Genomic DNA, 23,226 nt, shown 5'->3' with positions numbered 1-23,226 from the left:
AGTTTATTCAAAATATAAAGATGACAATCAGAAGGGACTCTATCTATAAGCATAACAATTTAAGCCATAATGTAACACAGCATACTGTACTATGGCATAATGATTTTTAAGCATAACGTTCTTATGCATAACAATTTGAACCATAACTAACCTAACCCAACATAAAGTTAATTATGCCACATTTACCCGTATGCCAAAAATCAATTATGCCTTAGACCTATTATGCCAAAATGCCAATAGGTATGCCAAAATCGTTATGCCAAAGAATAATAGGACAAAATAGTTTATGCGATAAAAAGTGGTCCCTATTCAGAAATTAGATCTTCACAGGTTCATAAAAAGAACGCGCGCGGTTCGAATTGAGTAATATTTTCTTTTACATGTAATCTCTGACTGAATAATCGCTTCAATTGAACTACAGAAAGTATTTCAACTTGTTCATGGAAGACAAAGTGCGGGGCTGATTACAATGATTACAATTTGATTACTAGCTACGCCCCTTGGCTTCGCTCCTGTGAGAATTTCGGCATAAAATCTCCCAACGAGAGAACTTCTCAACGGTTTATATTACAGACGGGTGGTTCGCAGAGCGTTTCGACCGCTGCGGCTGCGCGGTCATTAATCATTTTCTCAAGAAAGGAATAATTTCCAAAATCAATCATTCATAAAATTGACATTACTACATTACAGAGTAATTAATGTAAAGTCATATGGTAAAACTCATTCTTGTCTTTGTTAAAATTGGAAAAATTGTAATGACAGCGCGACCGCAGCGTTTCGACAGACACTCTGCGAACCACCCAGACAGGTTTTTGTCACGCGTTTAATGCAACAATATCACTCTGATGACAATAAAAACTTGTGGCAAAAATGATATTTTAAGTAATTATATTAATTATATATTAGCTGTGCTCCGGGACTTCGCTGTCATGGGAAATTCTTAATAAAAAGTATCATTTAAGTGCTTTTCCAGGTAATATTCTACCTGCGTCACGAATTTCATCAAAATCGATGGAGTAAAAACATTCCTTCATAAGTATTTAGTATAAAACATTCGCCCGTCGCGTCTGTCTCTATACTCACTGTGTTTACTGTTTTTCACGAAATATACTAACATATAGCACGTTATTAAAGTCCACATGCTGTGTGGTTAAAAAAATACAATCTAATTTGCGATTCTACACATGTTAACTGTATGTAATAGCCGAGCAACACGAGACAGTACACTAGCATTATGTAGCGGAATCGAAAATAGAGTTAACGTTTTATAGAAACGACAATAAAACTAAAAAAAAAAAGAAAAAAAATGTATTTATTACGTTTATACAAAAGTCGTAGAACAAAAGATGTAAGTCTCCATGTACCTTATGCGCCTTTGGAAGGTTATGCGTTAGATACCAGTAACCTTGTAGATATTTGACGACTTCCGTGGCCTAATGGTCATCACGCTGGACTGCTACACTGGAGGTCCCGGGTTCGATCCCCAGTCAGGGCAACATGGAAAATGATCTTTTTCAGATTGACCTAGGTCTTGGGTGTTTATCTAAATATGTATATGTTACAGAATATGTATTTTATAACACAAGTCTCAAATTTACTTTGGGGCTAACTCAGTCTGTATGATTTGTCCCTATTATTTATTTATAAATGGTACGAAAGAAAGACTTCATCTATTTAAATTAGTACCCATTACAGTTGTTGTAAGTCTATCTATTTAAATTTGTATTACAGTTGTTCTAAGTTCAAATACCATAGACTGAAACAATTTCTTTTCTTTTATTCACAGAGTGATGCACTCTTCAAATTTAGTCTTCTACCGGAATCTACTGCATTCAGAAACCGGTTTTGAAGGGATTTCAATAAAATGATTTAATGTAAAAAGTGTTTTAATTAAGACCTTTCTCTTTATAGGTTTCCGTGGGCAAATGACAAAATGGGGCCCTACTATGTGATAGTTAGGCAATTTAAATTTCAGATCAATTAAAGTGACATTTTATTAGGTATAGCGGTTCATTGTGTCATTTTATTTTATACACAGGCAACTAAGATATTATTTTAAAGACAAGCTAGCCATATAAGTAAAGGTAATAAAAATTATTTTCTATGTGTACAATGAACAGCACATCAACCTACGCAAATTCATTTGCAAACTCGTCGCTATTACCGCGCCATAGAGGTTCATGCGGGGTAACTTGATGTGCTGTTGACTACGTACGTACGATCTTCAAAGATAAAAAAAATAACTCACATTAAAATTAATTACGTAGATTTTATTTTACAAGATTTATAATAGAATATAAATAAAGGCAGGTCAAACGGCACAAAAGTTCTTGCAACACCAACACATTTCATGTTTACTGAACTTGGCCGGCACGCAGCCGCGCGTCTCACAATTCAGGCCTCAGGCCAATATATTATTTCCTCGTTGTCAACTGCTCCATAATCTTCTCTATTTCCGTTATTAATATTTGGATTATAATAATCACGATTATTCCCAAATTTATTACTTGGCTTATTAGTGCTAAAACTATCGTGATTATTGAAATTAATCATACCATTATTATTATAACGATTATTTTCATTATTATTTCTATTGCCATTTTGTTCATCATAATAATTTTCAGTGCTTGCTTTATTTACATTATGATTATCGTAATTATTACGATTACTCCGATCATTAGATTCTCTATTTCTATAACCATCTTGTCTATTATCATAGTTACTATCAGTCTGTCTGTTATTATATACATTGTTATTCTGATTTCTGTCAAAATTATTACCAGTTTGTCTATTGTTTGCATTATATGAATCACTGTGTCGATTGCTATCATATATATTAGTGTCCCTATTGTCATAATTGTTATTGAAATTGTTTCCATTAAAGCGTCTGTTATTATTATAGTTTGATCTAAGATTTTGACTATCATAGTTAGATCCAGTATTGTGATTGTTAAGTCCATAATTTTGATCATTCGAAGTAGAATCATGACTATTAGATCCAGATTTTTGACTACTAGTCCCATAATTATCATTGATTTGATCTCCAAATATTTGAGCAACTATGAACTCTCTGAAGACTTTAGCGTAAATTGCTGGAGTGTTGACGGCGCCACAGGATCTTCCTACGGAGGTAACTCCTACAATACGCCATTGGCAGCCATCTTGGATTTGTGCGGGTCCTCCTGAGTCCCCCTGTAATGGATAGATGATAGATAAGTCATTTTTAATTATATTATAATATTAAATAAATATACTATGAATATAAATGGCTATGCCACTTCCATTCCAGGAAGAAGGTTCACTCAAAAATTACTGGCTTAATATCGTCAAAGAAAACATGCATGTCAATGCTGAAATTCAAGAACTTCAATCTGAAAAAGATCTTTTTCCATCTTGACCTGACCCGGGATCAAACCCGGGACTTCTAGTGTCACAGTCCGGCATAATGGCCATTGGGCTACCAGAGGTCGCCATTAATTTTATTCATTCAAACAATGTTTAATAGTTCGTCTTTATTATCGAATGTGTTATTGCTAACACTGGTATTAAAAACTATTTACATCTCCTAAAGGCATTTAACGTGTCTTTTTCGAACAACCTATCGCCGTCTACTGGCAAGTAGATTACAATTTCATGTTACCTGACAAGTATCCCTTCCGCCCTTCTTCTCGCCGGCGCACATCTGGCTGTCGGGGGAGGGACCCTGCGGCATCTTCCTGGTAACGCCCAGGATCCGCCGGCAGTCCTGCAGCTCCCAAATAGGGACAGACACACTGCGGAGTTCTAGAGACTGATCTCCACCTGAAAATGACAACTGTATATACTATACTGTCCAGTCTGGTCATTCATACAGACAGACAAATGCGATACGGGGACATTTTGATAATAGTAAGGATTAGTAGAATTTGCGTACCAAACTCAGTCCTCCCCCAGCCAGTCGCGATCACCTTTTCACCCACCGGTGGGGGCACTCCCAGACACGCGGGCTTCACAACAGCTGAGAACCTGAAAAAACAAGTAAAAATATTATAAGTAACTGATGACGAATATTAGATTATTTATATGAAGTTAAAATGGAGGAGATTGTAGTTAGTTAACTGACACATTAAATCTGTATTTTATCACAGTAATGTGTGTCTTGATGACGACGAAATTTATTTTTCTGGCGTTGTTGTAGATGGCGACACTTTTTGCACTTAATTCTTAAAAATATAAGTTCCATTTACGATGTCATCCAGATATATAAATCCGCACGACAATAATAATAATGTAATACCCGTGCTCCAAAATTTTGGATCTCCATCCTGTTTTATAAACCAGGGTAACATTAAAACTAACATTAAAGTGATATAAGTAAAGGTCAATACTAAATATTTAAAAAAATGGATATAAAGGTATTTGACGATACTCACGTGACAGGTCTAACTAGCTTAACTAGTGCGATGTCGTAATAGGACCGGCTCTGCGTGTATTTCGGATGACGTATCACTGAGGACACCTTCACTACGAGTGCCCCTGTGTCATCCAGGTACGTGGAGCCTAGCTGCACCACTCGAGGTGCGCCGCTGTGAAAATTTAGAAAGCTTTGATTGTAAACTCTTTTGTATTACTGCCTAGACGCACAACGATTGTGTTTTTGGTTTTTTTAAATCTTATTTCGCATGAAGTCACTTCAAATTCACTGTGATTTACAGTGAATTTAAAGTACCTATGTAACGTAAAGTAACTATGTATACTATTGGGGCTATTGACATAACCGATATTGTGTACTTCGAAAAGGACGTGAAAACATTCGCATACACAACGTGTGTGTGACACTTCTAGTGTTGCAAGTATCCATAGGCTGCAGTGCTTTTCATTTGACGACCTTGGTGGCGCAGTGGTAAAGTGCTTGCCTCTGAACCGAGAGGTCCGGGTTCGATCCCCGGTCGGGTCATGCTAGAAAAAGATCTTTTTCTTATTGGCCCGGGTCTTGGATGTTTATCTATATATGTATTTGTTATAAAATATAGTATCGTTGAGTTAGTATCCCATAATACAAGTCTCGAACTTACTTTAGGGCTAGCTCAATCTATGTGATTTGTCCTAATATATTTATTTATCTGGTAGGCCGCATGCCTATTTGCTAACTCAATAGTTTAAAAATACCCTCCATTCTCACCTGGCGACATCCATATCCCTGTTCTGAAAGGAGCAATGTGCTGCCGTCAACACATACTGGTCACTAACGAGGGAGCCTCCACATTTCCAAGAGTACCCGCCGCCCTGAAACCACGAAGTATTGACACCATCAAATAAACGGACAATACTTGCAGACTAGAAGGTTTAGTGATTTTTTTAAATTGTTTTATAGCCGCTTGCCTGACACGGTACCTTATTTTTATGTATACAATTTTATGTCATAATTTAACATGGCATAATTTATCATATAATAATAGTTACGCACAATATTAATTTGGCATAATGTTTTAGGCACAATTTTTTTACGCATACCTAATACAATTTTTAGGCGGCTTATGGGTGGCCTAAGGGCCATCCCGCCGCACCCTGACCTACTGCTACACTATAGGTTTATGCAAATCAAAATTATGGTAAAATACATTAGCCTTTAACTTTAATTATGCTTATTGAAAATGTATGCCAAAAAACAAGTATGACAAAATATTATTATATCAAAAAAATATATAATAGTTAAGCTAAATTAAATTAGGATAAAAACATTATATGCGAAAAAAAGGGATCCCGCCTGACACCAACCGTTCTTGGGAATGTTATTGCTGCCTATCAGCTGCCTTGGCTGTGTCCCTTAGTTCGCCTAGTACGACATCCACGGGAGAACACGAAGTGGTCCGATTACACATAACGTAAACGTCACACGATAGTATCGATTTAAAAAGTGGAGAACGTAGCTAGTTTTGTCAGAATTCGTGTCGCGAAGACGAAATAAACATTTCAGATGACAGTTCATTATGTCAGCGCTTCTGTTTGTCTGTTCGCGATAAACTCAAAAACTGCAGTACGGATTTTTAAGCTGTTTTCTGAGGAAGGTTTTGGTGTATAATTTATTGTTTTAACCCGAGCGAAGCCAGGACGGGCAGCTAATATAAAATAAAATATACATAATCTAAAATACCTTCAGCTTAGTCCACCCGAGCAACGCCATGTGCGGAAACTCCCTGATACTGGCGACCTTCCCGCCCACCACCAGCGGCACGGATGACACCTCACAGTCTGTCACGTTGATCTGAATCGTCTCCGGTGAGGGTAATAATGGTATAAACTCCAGCTTCTTTATGTTGAGCGACTTGTATTCGTCGCACACTGAAAAAAAAAAATACGTTAAAGCCACAGATACACTAGGCAACATTTGACGCTCAACATATTTCTTTCCTTTTCATTACAATTTGCATGAGTGTGATCAACTATGTGCTAAGTATTTCACTCGAGTTAGTGGTAATGCGTGTGACAGAGTGATATATTAGGCGTCAAATGTTGCCGAGTGAATACGTAGCTGTATACAAATATAATAGGCAATTTGATATGATATAGTAACACTGGAAGTAAAGTTGAGGAAGGTCGAAGAAATGGATGGAGAGCGTTCGCCAGGATGGCTAAGATGCAACAGATTAACATCAGAGGGGGGGAAGTGGAGACTGACATACTGTACCCACATAAAGTAGATAAGGGTACGTGAATGAAGGAAAGTGGGTCAATAATATAACTTGCAAGATTTGAACCGTTAACCACATTCTAACACATTGATTAAATAAATAAACATATTAGGACAAATCACACAGATTGAGCTAGCCCCAAAGTAAGTTCGAGACTTGTGTTATGGGATACTAACTCAACGATACTATATTTTATAACATATACATATAGATGAAGATCCAATACCCGGGCCAATCAAAAAAGATCATTTTCCAACATGATCCGACCGGGGATCGAACCCGGGACCTCTCGGATCAGAGGCAAGTACTTTAAATACCACTGCGGCACCGAGGTCGTCGTTTCATCTATTTACAAAACTATTATTTAAATAGTTAAATAATAGTAGTTATTTAATATTTAACTATTTAAATAATAGTCTTGTAAATAGATGAAACTTGAGCGTGGAAAGAAAGTTTTGATGATGAAATAAACGAAAAATATTATTAATTGGTTGATATTTTATAAGCTTTTATTTAATTTGCAATGTATATAAGTAAGAATTTACGTTCGGGTGGAATCTTGTAACTCAATTTTGAAGCAGATATCTTCAACCGAATGAGCTGAAATTTTGTACACACGTTTAGTTTGTATGACAGTGCATTATTATGATAAGCATGATTTGATGGTACTCCCAGGAACGGATCCATACTTGGTAACTCCTCAACGGTATTCAGCACGGCCATAATTTGTCACGCATTACCTAAATGCAATAAGATCTCTCTGACAACAATAAAATCTTGTGTGTTAAAAATGTAAAAAGTAAACATTTATATTCTGTGATATTTAATGAAGCTTACTTTTCTCAGCAATCTGTAGATACCTCCTTCTCTCGGCATCGCTTGTGCTGTCCACGTCCGGGCCCGTCAGTACCGGAGGACTGGTGTCTGCACCTTCAGGGAAACGTATGACACTTCCATCTGTTGGTCTTGGGTATACCGCCAGAGGCCTTGAAAAACAATAATGTGTAATTTCGGAGACAATCACAAAAACTTAATCTTTTATACAATCATAGAAAATTTTCGGAGAAATTAGGTCTAATTAGAGGGAAAATAGTGATATAACTCAACCACTATTAGATAGATTATTTGCATCAACTGAGACACGTTGCTCCTTGAGCAATTCCCACTGAGTCGTCGCCAAATTTGTATCGCTGCACCACACATTTACGTCACGAAAACAATATTATTATTGTTATTTATAGATGTGTATCTCTATCTAACACGTTCCAACTTTTAATTGTTCGTGTCTCAGTTGATGCAAATAAACTTCTTTTCTATTTATCTATCTAATCAATCAATATATCAATACATATAAGAAGACAGAAGAATAATATAAGAAAACAGTAGAAAATAAGTTTCTGTACATTGAATATATTTACATTAAAAAAAATTAGGCGATAGAGTCACAGCAACAGAGTAAGAATTTGAAAAAAAAACTCTGTTTGTCTATATGTCTGTCCTTTGTCTATTTGTACACGCAAAATATAGGGTATAAATGATTTTGAAAACTGGAACACCTGATTGAGAACAAATGATGGTGCAGTTAAACTATAGGAAATATAGAAATGACGCCATAACAAAAGTTAACTGACTCTGATCAGCATTTCCTGTTGATGTATAAAATTCGAAGATCAGGAACACCTGAAGAAGAAGAGTCACAATGATCCAGCTAAACTATAGGAAATATATATTTCAGTCGTATGAGCATCTTCTGTATAGGTATCGTTACGTTTTATTTGTACAGTTAAATTTCTCTAATAATTTTGACTCCTTACTAAAAATTGTTCGGCCAAGCGAAGCAAGTGGCGAGCTTCAGCTAGTTTCGGAATAAATGATTTGATTTGATTTATCTAAAGCATATACCAACCTTTGGGTAGCCGGCCTGTTTGTAATAGGCGGTCTGTTATTATCTACTAACGCTGGCTTCACTCCTGGCCTGTTATACAAAGGATTGTATGTTGTATATTTATTATTTCTCGTGGTTTCATAAGGTCTTGTCGTATAATCTATTACATTCTCTTCTTGCCATGGCCTTCTTTTATTAAAATCATAATTATTATTCTCATTATTAACGTTATTATTATAATTACGGTTATTATTTGAGTTTGGATTATTAAATTCGTTTCTTGTTGCATTTTTGAATCTTGGCTTTTGTGTAGTCAGATGCTGCACGTCATTTACAGGCGTGGTCGTTGTTGTAGTCTTTCTTCTCGCTTTTTCTCTTGTAAATTGTCTATTTCCGTCTCTTTCTCCGTTGTAAGATGTAGTAGTAGGCCTGTGTTCTTCGCCATTGTATCTTTGGTATGTTGTTTTCGACCTTTTAGTTGTAATATCTTGAAATTGTATTGGTTTTACAGTCTGATATGTGAATGGCCGTAAGTCTGAGAAGAAATCTGTAAAAAAACACATTAAAATACATAAAATATATGTTATATGTACATTTATATAAGTATGTGTAGCGGCGGTGGTGTAATGGTTAAGACGCCCTGTGGATCGAAAGGTAAATATAAATATATTAGGACAAATCACACAGATTGAGCTAGGCCCAAAGTAAGTTCGAGACTTGTGTTATGGGATACTAACTCAACGATACTATATTTTATAACAAAAACATATATAGATAAACATCCAAGACCCGGGCCAATCAGAAAATTCATCTGATCATTTTCCATCATGACCCGACCGGGGATCGAACCCGGGACCTCTCGGTTCAGTCGTCTGGTTCGAATCCTACTTACTATACTATTACCAAGAAATAATGTCTACAAGCAAATGGTAACTATTAAAGAACCATGCGCTCGCGTATAGTACACAACGAATAAAAAATAATCGTTTTCTGTGGGTAAAAACCAAATAAAAGCATGTAACAATTTTGTTTTCGTTCTATATATAGAGACTGGAAATAAAAATATTCCGTTTCACGCACGTAGATATGGATATAGATAAAAAATGAGATGTATAGGTACTTTTAATTGTTTAATTGGCGCCTCGATTCCCACAATACAGCCATTATGTTCGCGTTGCGGTTAGAATCGTCTACTCATGTTAGTTAGTTAACCCACTTCGAAAAACTAGGTTACAATAATGTAAATACTATCGTATATTTATTCCAAAAACTTTTGCGATCGTAGAAAATATTGTGCACAACTTCGTTTGTGAGTAAAAATCCATTTCCCGTGGGAATTTCAGGGAATTGCTTATTAGTGCTCCCCTACACTGTCCTAGGAACCTACACGCCAAATTTCAGCTTTCTACGCCCAGTAGTTTCGGCTGTGCGTTGTCTGTCAGTCAGTCAGTCACTCAAGTCACGCAAGAGTTTTATATATATACAGATTTGACTCGACAAAAAATCATAATTGCATCTAGGTAAGTATCTATTTAAATAATCAAACACGTTTCATCATCAAAAATGTGAACACTGTGTATAATATATTCTTGTGTATTTGTGGAGCTCAATAAATATTATTTGTATTGTATTGTATTGTATTGTATTATAAATATCACTTTGTTTGATCAGATTTAATAACTACGAGATTACTATATAGCCGTTACAAAAATATTTTTCTGTGTCTTCGTTCGGGGGTAATCTCCTGAACGGCTTATCCGATTTTGATGGAGTTTTCACTGTTGGGTTAAGAATGTTACGGGCCACAACATAGGATAGTTTATATCTTAAGAATTTACTCTAAAGTGTATAAAATTGGCAGTGCGGGTTTGTCTTTCTAACTTCTAAACTACTATGCGTCAGAGTGATCTAAAAAAGCACGTAGCACACGAACCTGGGACCTTTCGACAGCAAGCTAACGATATTAATTAACTAATTAGCATTTAACATAAATACCGATCAAGGTGCCAGAGATATGGCGATACAAACAAACAAAAAACCGCAATCGGGCGCGGCAAATTCCACCTTAACATGTCAATGCCTTATATGGGTTCTGTGTTTCCTTTTTTTGTTATTTGTTATTTTATTTAAGACTAGAAGTTGCCCGGGGCTTCGTTCCCGTGGGAATTTTGAGACAAAATATATAGCCTATAGCAATCTTGGATAATGTACCTTTCTAATGGTGAAAGAATTTTGGAAATCGGTTTGATAGATTCGGAGTGTACCCGTCTCAAACATACGCAAACGCTTACCTCTTTATAATAATAGTATAGATTAAGAAAACACATAAAAAATCAACACTAATGTTATCTAGATTATACAAAATTTACACTAGACTTCACGTCAACCCTTGGGAATGTTATTGCTGCCTATAGTTGCCAAGGCTATGTGCCTTAGTAGGACTTCCATACGGGATCTACTGATCCATACATTTTCCTCGAGTTAGGTATTTGACTTTGTATGGAACAGCTGATATTTTTTTCGTGACTTAGGCTCCCAAACAAAAAGTTGTTCAGTATCATGGACTGAGCATGTAGTCAAAATTATGCCAATGTATAAAATATCACCCTGTATATCTATATACTTATATAATTATCTAAAAATTGTATAATTTATTTTTGTACTTATACTGTACTAGCTGCGCCCCTGGGCTTCGCTCTCGTGGGAATTTCGGCATAAAAAGTACCCTATGTGTTATTCCAGGTTATATTCTACCCGTGTACCAAATTTATCCGTCATAATCCGTCCAGTAGATTTTGCGTGAAAGAGCAACAAATATACAGTAGCCGTAGCGCTGAGTCAGGCGCTCAGTGATCACGAACCTTTGTAACAAGGTCCGTAACGTCTGGGACATAGAAAAGGTATGTGCGCGTCTAATACCTGTTGTTTAGTATATAATACATTTTCACTTACCGAAAAATTGAGCATCTATCCTCACAGCTACAACTAAAATAAATATAGTTAATATAATCCTTGTTTTATCCATATTCGCATCATAATTTGATCTGTAACAGAGGAAAACAATAACTTTTATTTTAACACAAATTAGCTGTTTTTACCCGCGGCCTCGCCCGCTTAAATTCCCTCGGGAACAATTTAATCTTCGTATTGAAATGGGATTGGGATAGTTGGAATAAAATATCGATGGCGCATTTAGAACACACACAGCGCCATCTAGTGTTTTTATTGCAAAGTGTAATAGCATTTAGCGCCACCTATAATAGAATACTGTTTTTTCGCAAATCCCACGGGAACAATGGTTTTCTCCGGGATGAAAATTACTCTGTGTCTTTCTCCATACACTTCATCATATACATGCGAAATTTCAAGAAGATTGGTTGTGTAGATAACGCGTGAGGTAACAAACAAACTTACTATCGCATTTATAATATTAGTTGGGATTATAAAGAAAAGAAAACTAAACATTACTTTTATATTATCACTAACTGTTGCCCGCGGCACTGCCCGTGGTAGTCTATGTTTGACCTCGGACAATTAACTACATTATATTTACTACAAATTTCATCAAAATAGACCCATAGAAGTTTAGCTGCGAAAGTGCGACACAAAGAAAAAAAATTACCGGTCTATGACTGATTGGTCTATCTATTTATATCTATGGTTATGATTTACCGTAATAACTTTAAATACCTACTGTTATTCGATAGATGCAATAATTATATACCTGTTTTATAAGTCAACTGCGTCATTTATATACAGACTAACGTGTTTGAACAACATTATTAAGAAAATGCGCTAAAATCTAATTAAATTCAATGTAAATAGAGTCCAAAGTTGCTTGGCAGATTAAAACTAGTTTAACTTATCTGCATGAGCGTTGAACTAGAATTAAAATAACTCTTAAATATTTTAAACCCAAAGAGTGCTGGCTTGATGTCAAGGATGATTCGCGTGACAATAGTCTGACTACTAGGGATGTTGAAGACCGTGCGAAGTGGGGGAAATACATTAGGAAAACTAACACTGGCTGAACACTGCCTGAACACCTTAATTGGTGTTAGGCAGCTGCCAAACCATATTTAATAATCAATCAAAGCTTTTTATTTTATTCCGGACTAGATGTGGCCCGGGTCTTCTTCTAATTTTGAGATGAAATATAGCCTATAGCAATCTTGGACAATGTACCTTTCTAATGGTGAAAGAATGTTTGAAATCGGTTCGGTAGTTTCGGTGATTACCCGCCTCAAACATACAAACTCACAAACGCTTACCTACCTCTTTATAATAATAGTGTATAGGTATGTATAAATAGCAGCCTATATATTTATTTTTATTAGTAAAACTAGTTATTTTGTTGTCTAGTTTTTACTCAACGATATTTAATATTCTATTTACGCCTTACATAACATATATACTTACGCATACATTTACATAAGTTTATTATTATTTGAAATACCAACATGAATCATTTAAAATCTAAACATAAATTAACTACACTGTTCCATTAATGATAGTGACTAATATTAAATTCCCTGATAAGCGGAAAAGGGGTCTATTGCGCTTGCGCATTAGCAAACGTAGCCTCTATACCCTAAATGGTAATCATGCCGCACTGCTACACTGGAAGTCCCAAGTTCGATCCCCGGTTAGGTCAATATGGAAAAGAATATTTTTTTATATTGACCTGGGTCTTGGATGTTTATATAATGTGTGTATTGTACGTGTATTATTAAACAAAATCCTCTATCGCGTCTGGCTGTATGAACGCGATAAACTCCAAAACTACCAGACGGATTTTTTTACGGTTTTCACTAATAGATAGTGCGATTCCCAAGAAAGGTTTAGGTGGTAGATTTATTATAGTTTTACCCGAGCGAAGCCGGGACGGGCCGCTAAACGTATGTTATAAATGCGAAAGTAAGTTTGTTACCTCTTCCCGCACTATCTACTCAACCAATCATCATGAAATTTTGCATACATGTAGTTTGAAATATGGAGAAGCACATAGGATATTTTTACTTACTTTGATCCCGGAAAATAACTTTTCCCATGGGAAACTCACGCGCCGCGGCATTAGCTAGTGTATTACAAATGTGAAAGTTGTGGCTGTTTGTCCTTCATTCACGTCAAAACGGAGATTGTTGGTGTGGACCATATATGTATACATATTTTTAATAAGTCTACGGTGTAGAAGTTAATTGGTGAGCTGGACAAAGATATAAGCTACTGTTGGCCATCATTATTGTCGGTATGGTAGTCTGTTAAATAGACGATATAATACCAACATTAAAATGTATTTATTATTGTGATAATTTTAATAAAAACGATTAATTAATAAATAAAACTACGTGCACAATTCAACTGCGGAACGGAAGAGAGATTTTTATTCAGTGTTGTCACATACAATACATAGACAAAAACAAAGGTACCTAATAGGCCATGACATCTATCATTATACTACTTAAGTAGGTGGCGCTAGTTACTATTTTGAGCAATATACAACAATTATTTTATTCAGTTTTTTAGATACGGCAACATTGTGCTGTATTCAACACTCTCTGGTTCGCTCTCTGTATAATAAACAGTCACGTTTCTCCGCTCTTGGATTTTTTTTTTAAATATATTAGGACAAATCACAAAGATCGAGCTAGCCCCAAAGTAAGTTCGAGACTTGTGTTATGGGATACTAACTCAACGATACTATATTTTATAGCAAATACATTATATGCTGTTTCTTTTCCCCACAAGTCGTGTACGCATCGTATACAACAATAGAACGTGTGGACGCAATGACGTGTTTCATGTAATAACATAGCCGCCTCTTCTCTAGTCTATTCATAAAAACTCGTAATAAAACCTGATATAAAAATAAAGTATTTAACAATTCACGAAGTGATTCAACCAGTTCGTTATCTAGATAATGACGTCAAATGATAAATGTATAATTGGATTATGGATAACGGATTTTTTTTTGTTTCTTAAATGATTGGGGCATACCCGTCGTTAATTAAAGCTACGTCATAATTTATTCCGTATAGGTACGTTTCTTGTATACTTACATATACAACTAGCTGCGCCCCGGGGCTTCGCTACCATGGGAATTTCGGGATAAAAAGTACCGTGTGTGTTATTCCAGATTAATTTCTACCCGTGTACCAAATTTCATAACAATCGGTCCAGTAGATAATGCGTGAAGAGGTAACAAACAAACTTACATTCGCATCGAAAATTCGTAAGTCGTCAAAAATGTTCAAGTTTTGACTTCTGCCGGCACTCCCGGAGTGCAACCCGTTTTTTATTTATTTATTTATTTACTACTTATCAGTATTGTACAATGATATAATTAAGTACGTGTATGCATTTGATAACATGTTGGCGGATATAGTATATCGCCCACATTATGACGATAAATAAAGAATAGGTACCTACTAAGTAAATTTTATACAGCGCTTGCCAGAATTGCGGGAAAACTTGTGCGTGTGGTCTGAGGGCCCACTTCTTGAAATTTTATGAAATTATACTTGGGATTTAGTGAATATTCCAAAAGAATTGTGAAACGCCAACCAGAAATTCATGGAGGTCTTTGTCAAGTGGGACACAAAATTGGCTTATAAAAAAGTATTAAGTAGGTTATCTTGTCTACTAAGTATTACAAATAATTATAATACGACTTCGACAAAGATTTTGTCTTAGGGCTGGTAATTTACGAGCAAGCAAATAATTATATTTCAAGGTAACAACAGCAAATACCTATTAACCTAATTTGACTTTGACATTTGTTTGCGGAGAACAAATGCATCGCGCATGCGCGAGCTTGTCGTCACAGCGCATGCGCGTAGACAAAAAGTATATTTAAACGTTTATCAACCGACTTAGTACAAATTTTTCGATCCTGGAGTTAATAAAAACAATTGAACTACAAAATAATGGTCGTATCCGATCGGGCCTCGCGAGAATTGATAGATATAGCTTTAGTATTTTTATGCTACTGAGTGGCGAATACTTCTGCAACAAGAGCACTGGGACCGAAAGGTCCCAGGTTCGAATCCTACTCGTGCCACATGGGTTCGTATACAAATATAACTCATGTCTTCGTTTTCATAGACAACGGAAGCCACGTGAATTTAGTGAATTTATAAAACTATAATTTAAAAAATAATGCAGTGTTTTTAGGGAGTTGATGATTATGTGTACATAAATTAATCTATTACTTGTTACGCACTAGCGGGTAATTCCTTATTACCCCCTGCACCCACCAGTGGGAAAGTTCAGTGGATGAGGAATCTGGATGGACAACGAAAACTACAGACAAAAGCTAGGCTATAGGTAAACTAGAGTAACGACACATCATCATTTTGAGTATACTTAGTAGGGCTAAATGGCGTCCCAGAAACCCACTCAAATTCCCTGTAACTTCTATGAATCATAACTGGTTTTGGTGCATTAATTAATACTTAGAAATATAACTCTCTCTTAGTAGTCGACTGCGTATCGAGTCATCATTACACAGCAGGCCTACCATCAACTCTTACGGAACGATTTAAATGCAACTCAGTTCAATTTAGGAACTTAAAGTGAATCGTATTCATACAAAAAATTAGTTTGATGGTACGAATTTGCGATGTGTATCAGTTTAGGTCCTGATCTGCATCGCATTAAGAGAATGATGGTAAGCCCCCAGGTCTTGATGCCCGGGTAATAGCTATAATATATTTTGCAATTGTGGATTTCTTGAAATATCAGGATTTTTCAAAGGGAGGAAAACTTTTTTTTATGTTGCTAACCATTGATGTACACAACTGTTCATGGAATACGACAACCAATTAAAGATCGAACATTTTCGACTTTCTATACAGATCAGCTGAGCCGAATCTTTGGAGAAAAGGCTGCGGTGAAGTTTGTTGCGCCGCTTCTTCACCTGCGCTTTGGGAGTCGGTGGTAGACTTAGTTTTAAGTTAAAATCTTTTAAATTTTTGACGTCAAAAAGTGACGTATATCATACTGAGTTTAAAAAAAATTCAATTTCGAATTGTATGTGCGAACAAAAAAAAATGTCGTTCTTTGACATCGATTTCTTTGGATATTGGACACAGATTTATCATCTGTGCCTGCCTAAAATGTGTGTAAAAAAATACACGCTCTTTTGTTTATTAATTTATGTATGTCAATAAAAAAATTATAACAAGTTACAAAATTGGAATAGGTAGTACATATCTCTATAAACAATGTACTAAATCATTCATAATTTATGTTAATTGTAAAATTAACATACTTAATATGTATTTTGAACTTAGATTTTCTTCACAGTAAATTATTTTAGAGGTACCTTGTGGGTAAATTATAATGAGTGTATAGTCCAAATACAGATTCTTTTAACAAAAATATTTATTGACAATCTTATATAAATAAATATTTTCACACTTGAGCAGATACGTAAACTAATTCCATTGTCCAAAGAAATTGATGTAAAAAATAAATACAATCGATTTTAACATACTTAACTCATTATAATATAATACTCGTATATTATAAATGCAAAAGTAATGTTTGTTTGTTACCTCTTCACGCTCTGTCTACTCAATCAATCTTCTTGAAATTTTGCATACATATAGTTTGAAGTACAGAGAAGGATATAGGGTACCTTTCATCCCGTAAAAATTTACGCGGGCGAAGCCGTGGGCATAAAGCTTGAACACACCTACTATACCCTTAAAGAATTCAGAGAACATTACATATGCTGCGCCCCAGGGCTTCTGTCCCGTGGTGATGTCAGGATAAAAAGTACCCTATGTAATTCCATTCCACATTCTACCCGTGTACCAAATTTCATAACAATCCGTCCGGTAAATTTTGCTTGATAGAGTAACGAACATACATGTGTATGTGTATGTGAGGATGTGTGTACATACGCACATAAATACATCTTCACAAACTTTCGCATTTATAATATTAGCAAGATTTCTCACGATGTTTTTGGTATGTTTATCCACGAGGAAAGACAATACAGCCAACACCGTATATATCTATACTATTATTATAAAGAGGTAAGCGTTTGTGAGTTTGTATGTTTGAGGCGGGTAATCTACCGAAACTACCGAACCGATTTCAAAAATTCTTTCACCATTAGAAAAGTGCACTATCCAAGATTGCTATAAGCTATATTTTATCTCAAAATTCCCACGGGAGAAAAATTCATTTAAAAAATAATGGGGCAATGGTGGTGTTGGCAGTATTTAAAATTACTGTATATTAAAATGATAATGATTTTTTTGGTGTAAAAAAAAGTTTATCAAAAATAATGAGTTTCATTTTCTATGTGATTTATTTTTGTAATTAACTTATCGTCAGCATATTACTAAACGCAAAAACTGAGATCTAATAAAAAGAATATCTAATAAAAATATGAAGGCGTATCTAATCAAACTAATGCTTGTTTATACACAAATAAAAAATAATAAAACGTAAAAAAAAATGTATGTAAAAAATCTATTATAACTACTGCGCTGCAAAATAAACACAGATACATCTCGATTACCCACCTCACGATGCAAAAAGTCGATGACAGTCAATTACTTGACAATTATCCCATTGTTCCAAAGTCACTGAGAAAAATATGTTCTCAAACAGGTACACTTTGTACATACAAACACGATACGACACGATTAAATCACAAAATATTTTTAAAAAAATCTTGGCATACCACAACACTAGTCCGATTTTATGAAGGAAATGTATAACACAGTTCGAAATTTTAAAAAAAATATTTTTCAATTATTTTTCTGTGCAATGTTGACCAGCAATATTTATTTAAAAAAGGAACACTTTTTAAAAATCCAAAATATCAAACGCGAAAGTTTTTATTTCTGACACATTAATATAAATTTAATATATTCAAATTCCAAAATCCTTCTTTAAAATTTAACTTTGTTATTAAAAAAATCTAATTTCGAAAACATGTAACATGTCGAATTTATGTTTTTGTTTCAAACAGGAATTTAAATGATATTTAAAATAATCGACACGACTCCACCTAAGTCGCTTCGCTGTGTAACTACAGAAGTTGTCGGGCTGAAGTTGTGGCTGGAGAGGAAGTATGGTTACATAGGGCTGTCTACGTGAAGTTTTTCTTTGTTGACATTACTATAATTTTTAATATAGACATTACTATAATTTTTAATAATTTTTAATATAGAATTAATGTCTTTCACACGTACCAAAACTCTGAAAAACGTGGCATCGTGAAAAATTTGGTATTTTTTGAATAATGTCGCTTAACAAAAAGTACCTATGTGCTTACTCTAGACTAACTGTTGCCCGCGGCTTCGCCCGCGCTTAATTCACGCTATAACTTATTACTGTCAATATCTCGGATTCTAAATGACGTATCGCGATTAACGTAGTTATACCAGATTTTAAGTTAGACCTTCCGCTATACAACCGTGTAAACCGCATCCAATTTCCACTAGTAGATTTTGCGTAATGCGTGAACAAACATACAGACAAAAAGACAGACAGACAAATATTCTAAAAAATAAGTAGGTATGTTTTGGCTTTTATTCTTCTTCATAGTCGTATTCCTCATGGCTGAGGGTCGTGGTCATTACGTGGAATTAAACACACACAACAACTTTCTTGGCATTATTAATGGAGTGGTTTGCCATTGCCTTCTCCATTTCACACACAAGTTCATAATCACCCAGTGTGCAGGTTTCTTCACGATGTTTTCCTTCACCGGAAGCAAGTGGTGGTCGATGAAAACTACTACTTATACAGTAAAGTCAGATTGGTATACAAACTCGTGTGGCACGAGTAAGATTCGAACCTGTGACCTTTCGATCCACAGTCTTAACCATTATACCACCACCGCTTCTTTGGCTTTTATTAGTCCCATGAAAATAGTGCATGATTATTTTTCATTAATATCTCCTATGTACAGACATAGGTACATAGGTAAACCGGTTACAGTTTTATTATAAGTATAGATTATGTTCGCAGTTAGTTACATTCCAATTTGACGACCTCGGTGGCGCAATGGTAATGTGCTTGCCTCTGAACCGAGAGGTCCCGGGTTCGATCCCCGGTCGGGTCACGATGGAAAATGATATTTTTCTGATTGGCCCGGGTCTTGGATATTTATTTATATATATATATATATATATATATTGTTATAAAATATAGTATCGTTGAGTTAGTATCCGATAACACAAGTATAGAACTTACTTTGGGGCTAGCTCAATTTGTGTATGATTTGTCCTAATATATTTATTTATTATTTTTTTAAAATCTAAGTTTGTCCGTATAACAAAAAAGGTAATTTAATATACGAAAAATAAGTAAGTACTTATAACTTACATGCTCTCCATTTAAATTTGCGTACCCGTGGACGGTGAAACATGTAGAATTAAGTTTTTCTTTTAACACCACATCGTGAAAAAATATAAGCTCATGTTTTTGCATACAAGTAATCTTTGTCTTTGCATCTCACAAATTTCATTCAAATCCGTCTTTTTCGCGAATTGAACACGTAAAAAACAAACTCATAACAAACTTTCACATGTAGGTAGTACTATTACTTTCACTTTATGTAGGAAGTACTATAATTATATTTTAATAACAACTAAGAGACAGCCCTGATAGCACGTCATTAATGACCACTGAGGCATGCGGGACCGCAAGACAGGTAACGGTTCTAGTCACAGGCAGAAGCGATTTGTTAAATACGTAATACGGAGTCTAAGGAAATTATTGTACGTTTGAATACGTTTAAAATATAATTTTAATCACCGACGCAAGTAGAGGGGTGTTATAAGTTTGACCGATTAGTGTGTCTGCCTGTCTGTGTACGTGCCACCGTAGCTCATCAACGGGTGAACCGATTTGGATGCAGTTTTTTTTATTTATTTGATAGCTAATTTTTATGCGGTGGTTTTTTAGATATGTTTGATCAAAATCGTTTCGACCGTTCAAAAGTTGTAGCGAAATGAATATTCTAAGACGGGTTTTTTTTTTATCTAGACAGATTACAAGCAAATAAACTTGTAAAATACTTTGACTCGTCCACAAACATAACCACACGCCATAAATGACTTATATAAATTTGTTACCACTTCACGCTCTATCTACTCAACCAATCTTCTTGAAATTTTGCATACATGTAGTTTGAAGTATAGAGAAGTTCCAATTCAAATCATTTATTCAGAAATTAGACCTTCACAGGCAATTTTTATATTTATAGTTATTTCTCACAAGCTCCAAACTACTGGTATTTCGGAACAACCACTGCTGAGAAGAAATGGCGAAAAAACTCATTTGAACGGTGTTAGTTCCTATCATGCCAGAAGGGCTTACCATTATTGTATCTTACAATGTTTTTTTCTAATAATATATAAAATTACATAATGTACAATGAAGGACATATAGGTTACTTTCATTCTCAAAAAATAACTGTAACCAAGCTAGTTAAATAGGGTTAAACTCAGTTTATAACTTGCACCAAGCCCTGAACCTTCGACGACGCACAAGCCAAGAGATTCCGTGTTGGATTGCGATCGGTTTTTGCGTAAACACGATACAGATAAATATAGATGATCGGAGGGTGTCTTAATGGCTTCTCAATTGTAGTCCTTACGGCGTCTGAATAAGAACTATATAGAGAGGAAAGAATTGAATCAGAGGAAGATTTTGCTGTCAAAACAAAATTACCCATAGGAGAAATGGAACCAACTAATTGTGTGTAGGGATTTCCAGCTTGTTTGATGTTTTTTTTTTTACCCGACTGCTCCTCGTTTATTGATTTTTGGGTATCCATAGCATAGTTCAACTATTCTCTTACATATTATAAAACAAAGTTGCCGTGTCTGTATGTTTGCGATAAAACTCTAAAACGAAATTAACAGATTTTTATGCGATTTTCACAAATAAATAGTGATTCCTGGAGAAGCTTTAGGCGTTAACTTTATTATTTATTTCTGACGACCTCGGTGGCGCAGTGGTAAAGTGCTTGCCACTGAACCGAGAAGTCCCGGGTTCGATCGCGGTCGCGTCATGATGGAAAATGATCTTTTTCTGATTGGCCCGGGTCTTGGATGTTTATCTATATATGTATTTGTTATAAAATATAGTATCGTTGAATTAGTATCCCATAACACAAGTTTCGAACTTACTTTGGGGCTAGCTCAATCTGTGTGATTTATCCGAATATATTTATTTATATTTGGTCTGAGGAGATACGTTCATCTCAGAAAGTGTTTTGTTTTTAAAATATGTACCTAATTCTCACCACTTGGATGGAGAAGACTAAAGAGACATGAAAATAGAGAGGGGGGGGCTTTTGCCCAAAAAAAAAATCCCACCAAGCCCCGTCTCTCTCACTTGCTATATAAATCTGTGCTTTCTCTCATCTCTGCATGTGCTTAAATTCGTCTCAATTATTTCACATACAAATGTTAAAAATATAAAAAGTATATTGGTATGTTGAGATGTCGATTGTTCAGGTTGGCAGATTGAGTGTTTTAGATATGTTACCTCCACATTGAGAACAATATAGATTTCGCAATTTTTTTCTGCACTCTGAAGTTTTAACAATTATTTCCTAAATATTTACTTTAATCTGTAAACATACAATGAAAAAAGGAAACACACGCACATCGTAAAAATACCCTTAAAACCCGCCGCAGCCGCACGTCAACCCTCCTCGGGAATGACCATCCCATTGTCGCCTATCAGTTGCCTAGCCTGTCGCTTAGTCGCCTCAAACGTCCACGATATGATAAGGAATCATCCTGTTCTAAGACGGTACCACACGTGACTCCGCTAAAATATCTACCTAAGTATAATATCTTCTAAATATTGACGATTTGGTTGTGATTTTACGACCGGCCGCCAGACTGACGTACACCCTCTTCGGGAATGGTAGATGCAATAAATAATGTACATATCGTTGCCTTAACTCATACAAAAATAAAACACAAAACAAGCATTTTTATTATCGTCATACAAAATTATATTATGTATTATGTATAATTTGATTAAACACAAGTTAATTCTTAGGCTATATACCTACAATGTTTTTTTCAGCACACTAGCGTCAACAACACATTTTTATCAATTTTTTTAGCAAAAACTACAAAACAAACTATGTTCAACTATTATACCCGGCGTGTAGCGAGTTTATATATTTGTTACGGATCTTTTTTCTATTATATTATTACTATATATATATATATCTTTTTGTAATGAAATTAACTAACAAGTATACATTTTTTCTATACTACATAAAGATTGTTTTAAATTATTATTATGTTGGTGCTCAAGGAATGCAAAAATCAACGTTTTCTTTCTTCCGTGCTGGCGCTAGTGTGCATATATAAGCATCGTGATAAGGCAAACGCAGTTAAATTATTTTCATACTAGCTTTTGCTTTCGACCACATTTATTTCGTGTATCCGCTCAAATTATGTCCATATCTAGGATTCTAAGCAACGTATCGCGATGAAACCTATACCAGATTTTAAGTTAGACCATCCGCTATACAACTGTGCAAAACAGCATCAAATTTCATCGAGTAGTTTTTGCGTGAAGCTCGTACAAACATACAGACAATTCTAAAAAAAAAAAATGTTTTGGCTTCTATTAGTCCCGTAAAGACTTTTAAATTCTTCAATATCTCCT

At 35.2% G+C, this 23,226-nt stretch overlaps 1 protein-coding gene across 1 annotated transcript; it reads right to left on the bottom strand.

Moving 5' to 3' along the window:
• Positions 1-2,249: 2,249 nt before the first annotated feature.
• On the bottom strand, positions 2,250-18,617 carry LOC128682165 (serine proteinase stubble-like). Its single transcript, XM_053766737.1, has 10 exons — positions 18,096-18,617; positions 11,509-11,600; positions 8,578-9,103; positions 7,509-7,657; positions 6,134-6,321; positions 5,162-5,265; positions 4,413-4,565; positions 3,914-4,005; positions 3,641-3,801; positions 2,250-3,192 (listed from the first exon to the last, which is right to left on the bottom strand). Exons 2-10 carry the CDS (start codon positions 11,579-11,581, stop codon positions 2,395-2,397), a joined length of 2,244 nt encoding a protein of 747 aa, XP_053622712.1. The 5' UTR covers positions 11,582-11,600; positions 18,096-18,617; the 3' UTR covers positions 2,250-2,394.
• Positions 18,618-23,226: the final 4,609 nt, after the last annotated feature.

Source organism: Plodia interpunctella, chromosome 29, assembly GCF_027563975.2.
Source record: "Plodia interpunctella isolate USDA-ARS_2022_Savannah chromosome 29, ilPloInte3.2, whole genome shotgun sequence".
NCBI classification, from domain to species: Eukaryota; Metazoa; Arthropoda; class Insecta; order Lepidoptera; family Pyralidae; genus Plodia; species Plodia interpunctella.
Note: the sequence above shows the minus strand (reverse complement) of the source record. Positions and strands in the feature narration are given on the sequence as shown.

Bases quoted from the DNA above. Each gene is read 5' to 3' on its own strand.
- LOC128682165 (XM_053766737.1), bottom strand. From the start codon at position 11,581: ATGGATAAAACAAGGATTATATTAACTATATTTATTTTAGTTGTAGCT. The intron at 7,658-8,577 runs GTTGGTATATGC...TTGTTTTTCAAG, and splicing joins AACAGGCCGGCTACCCAAAG to GCCTCTGGCGGTATACCCAA. The intron at 4,566-5,161 runs GTGAGAATGGAG...AAATTTTCACAG, and splicing joins AGGGATATGGATGTCGCCAG to CGGCGCACCTCGAGTGGTGC.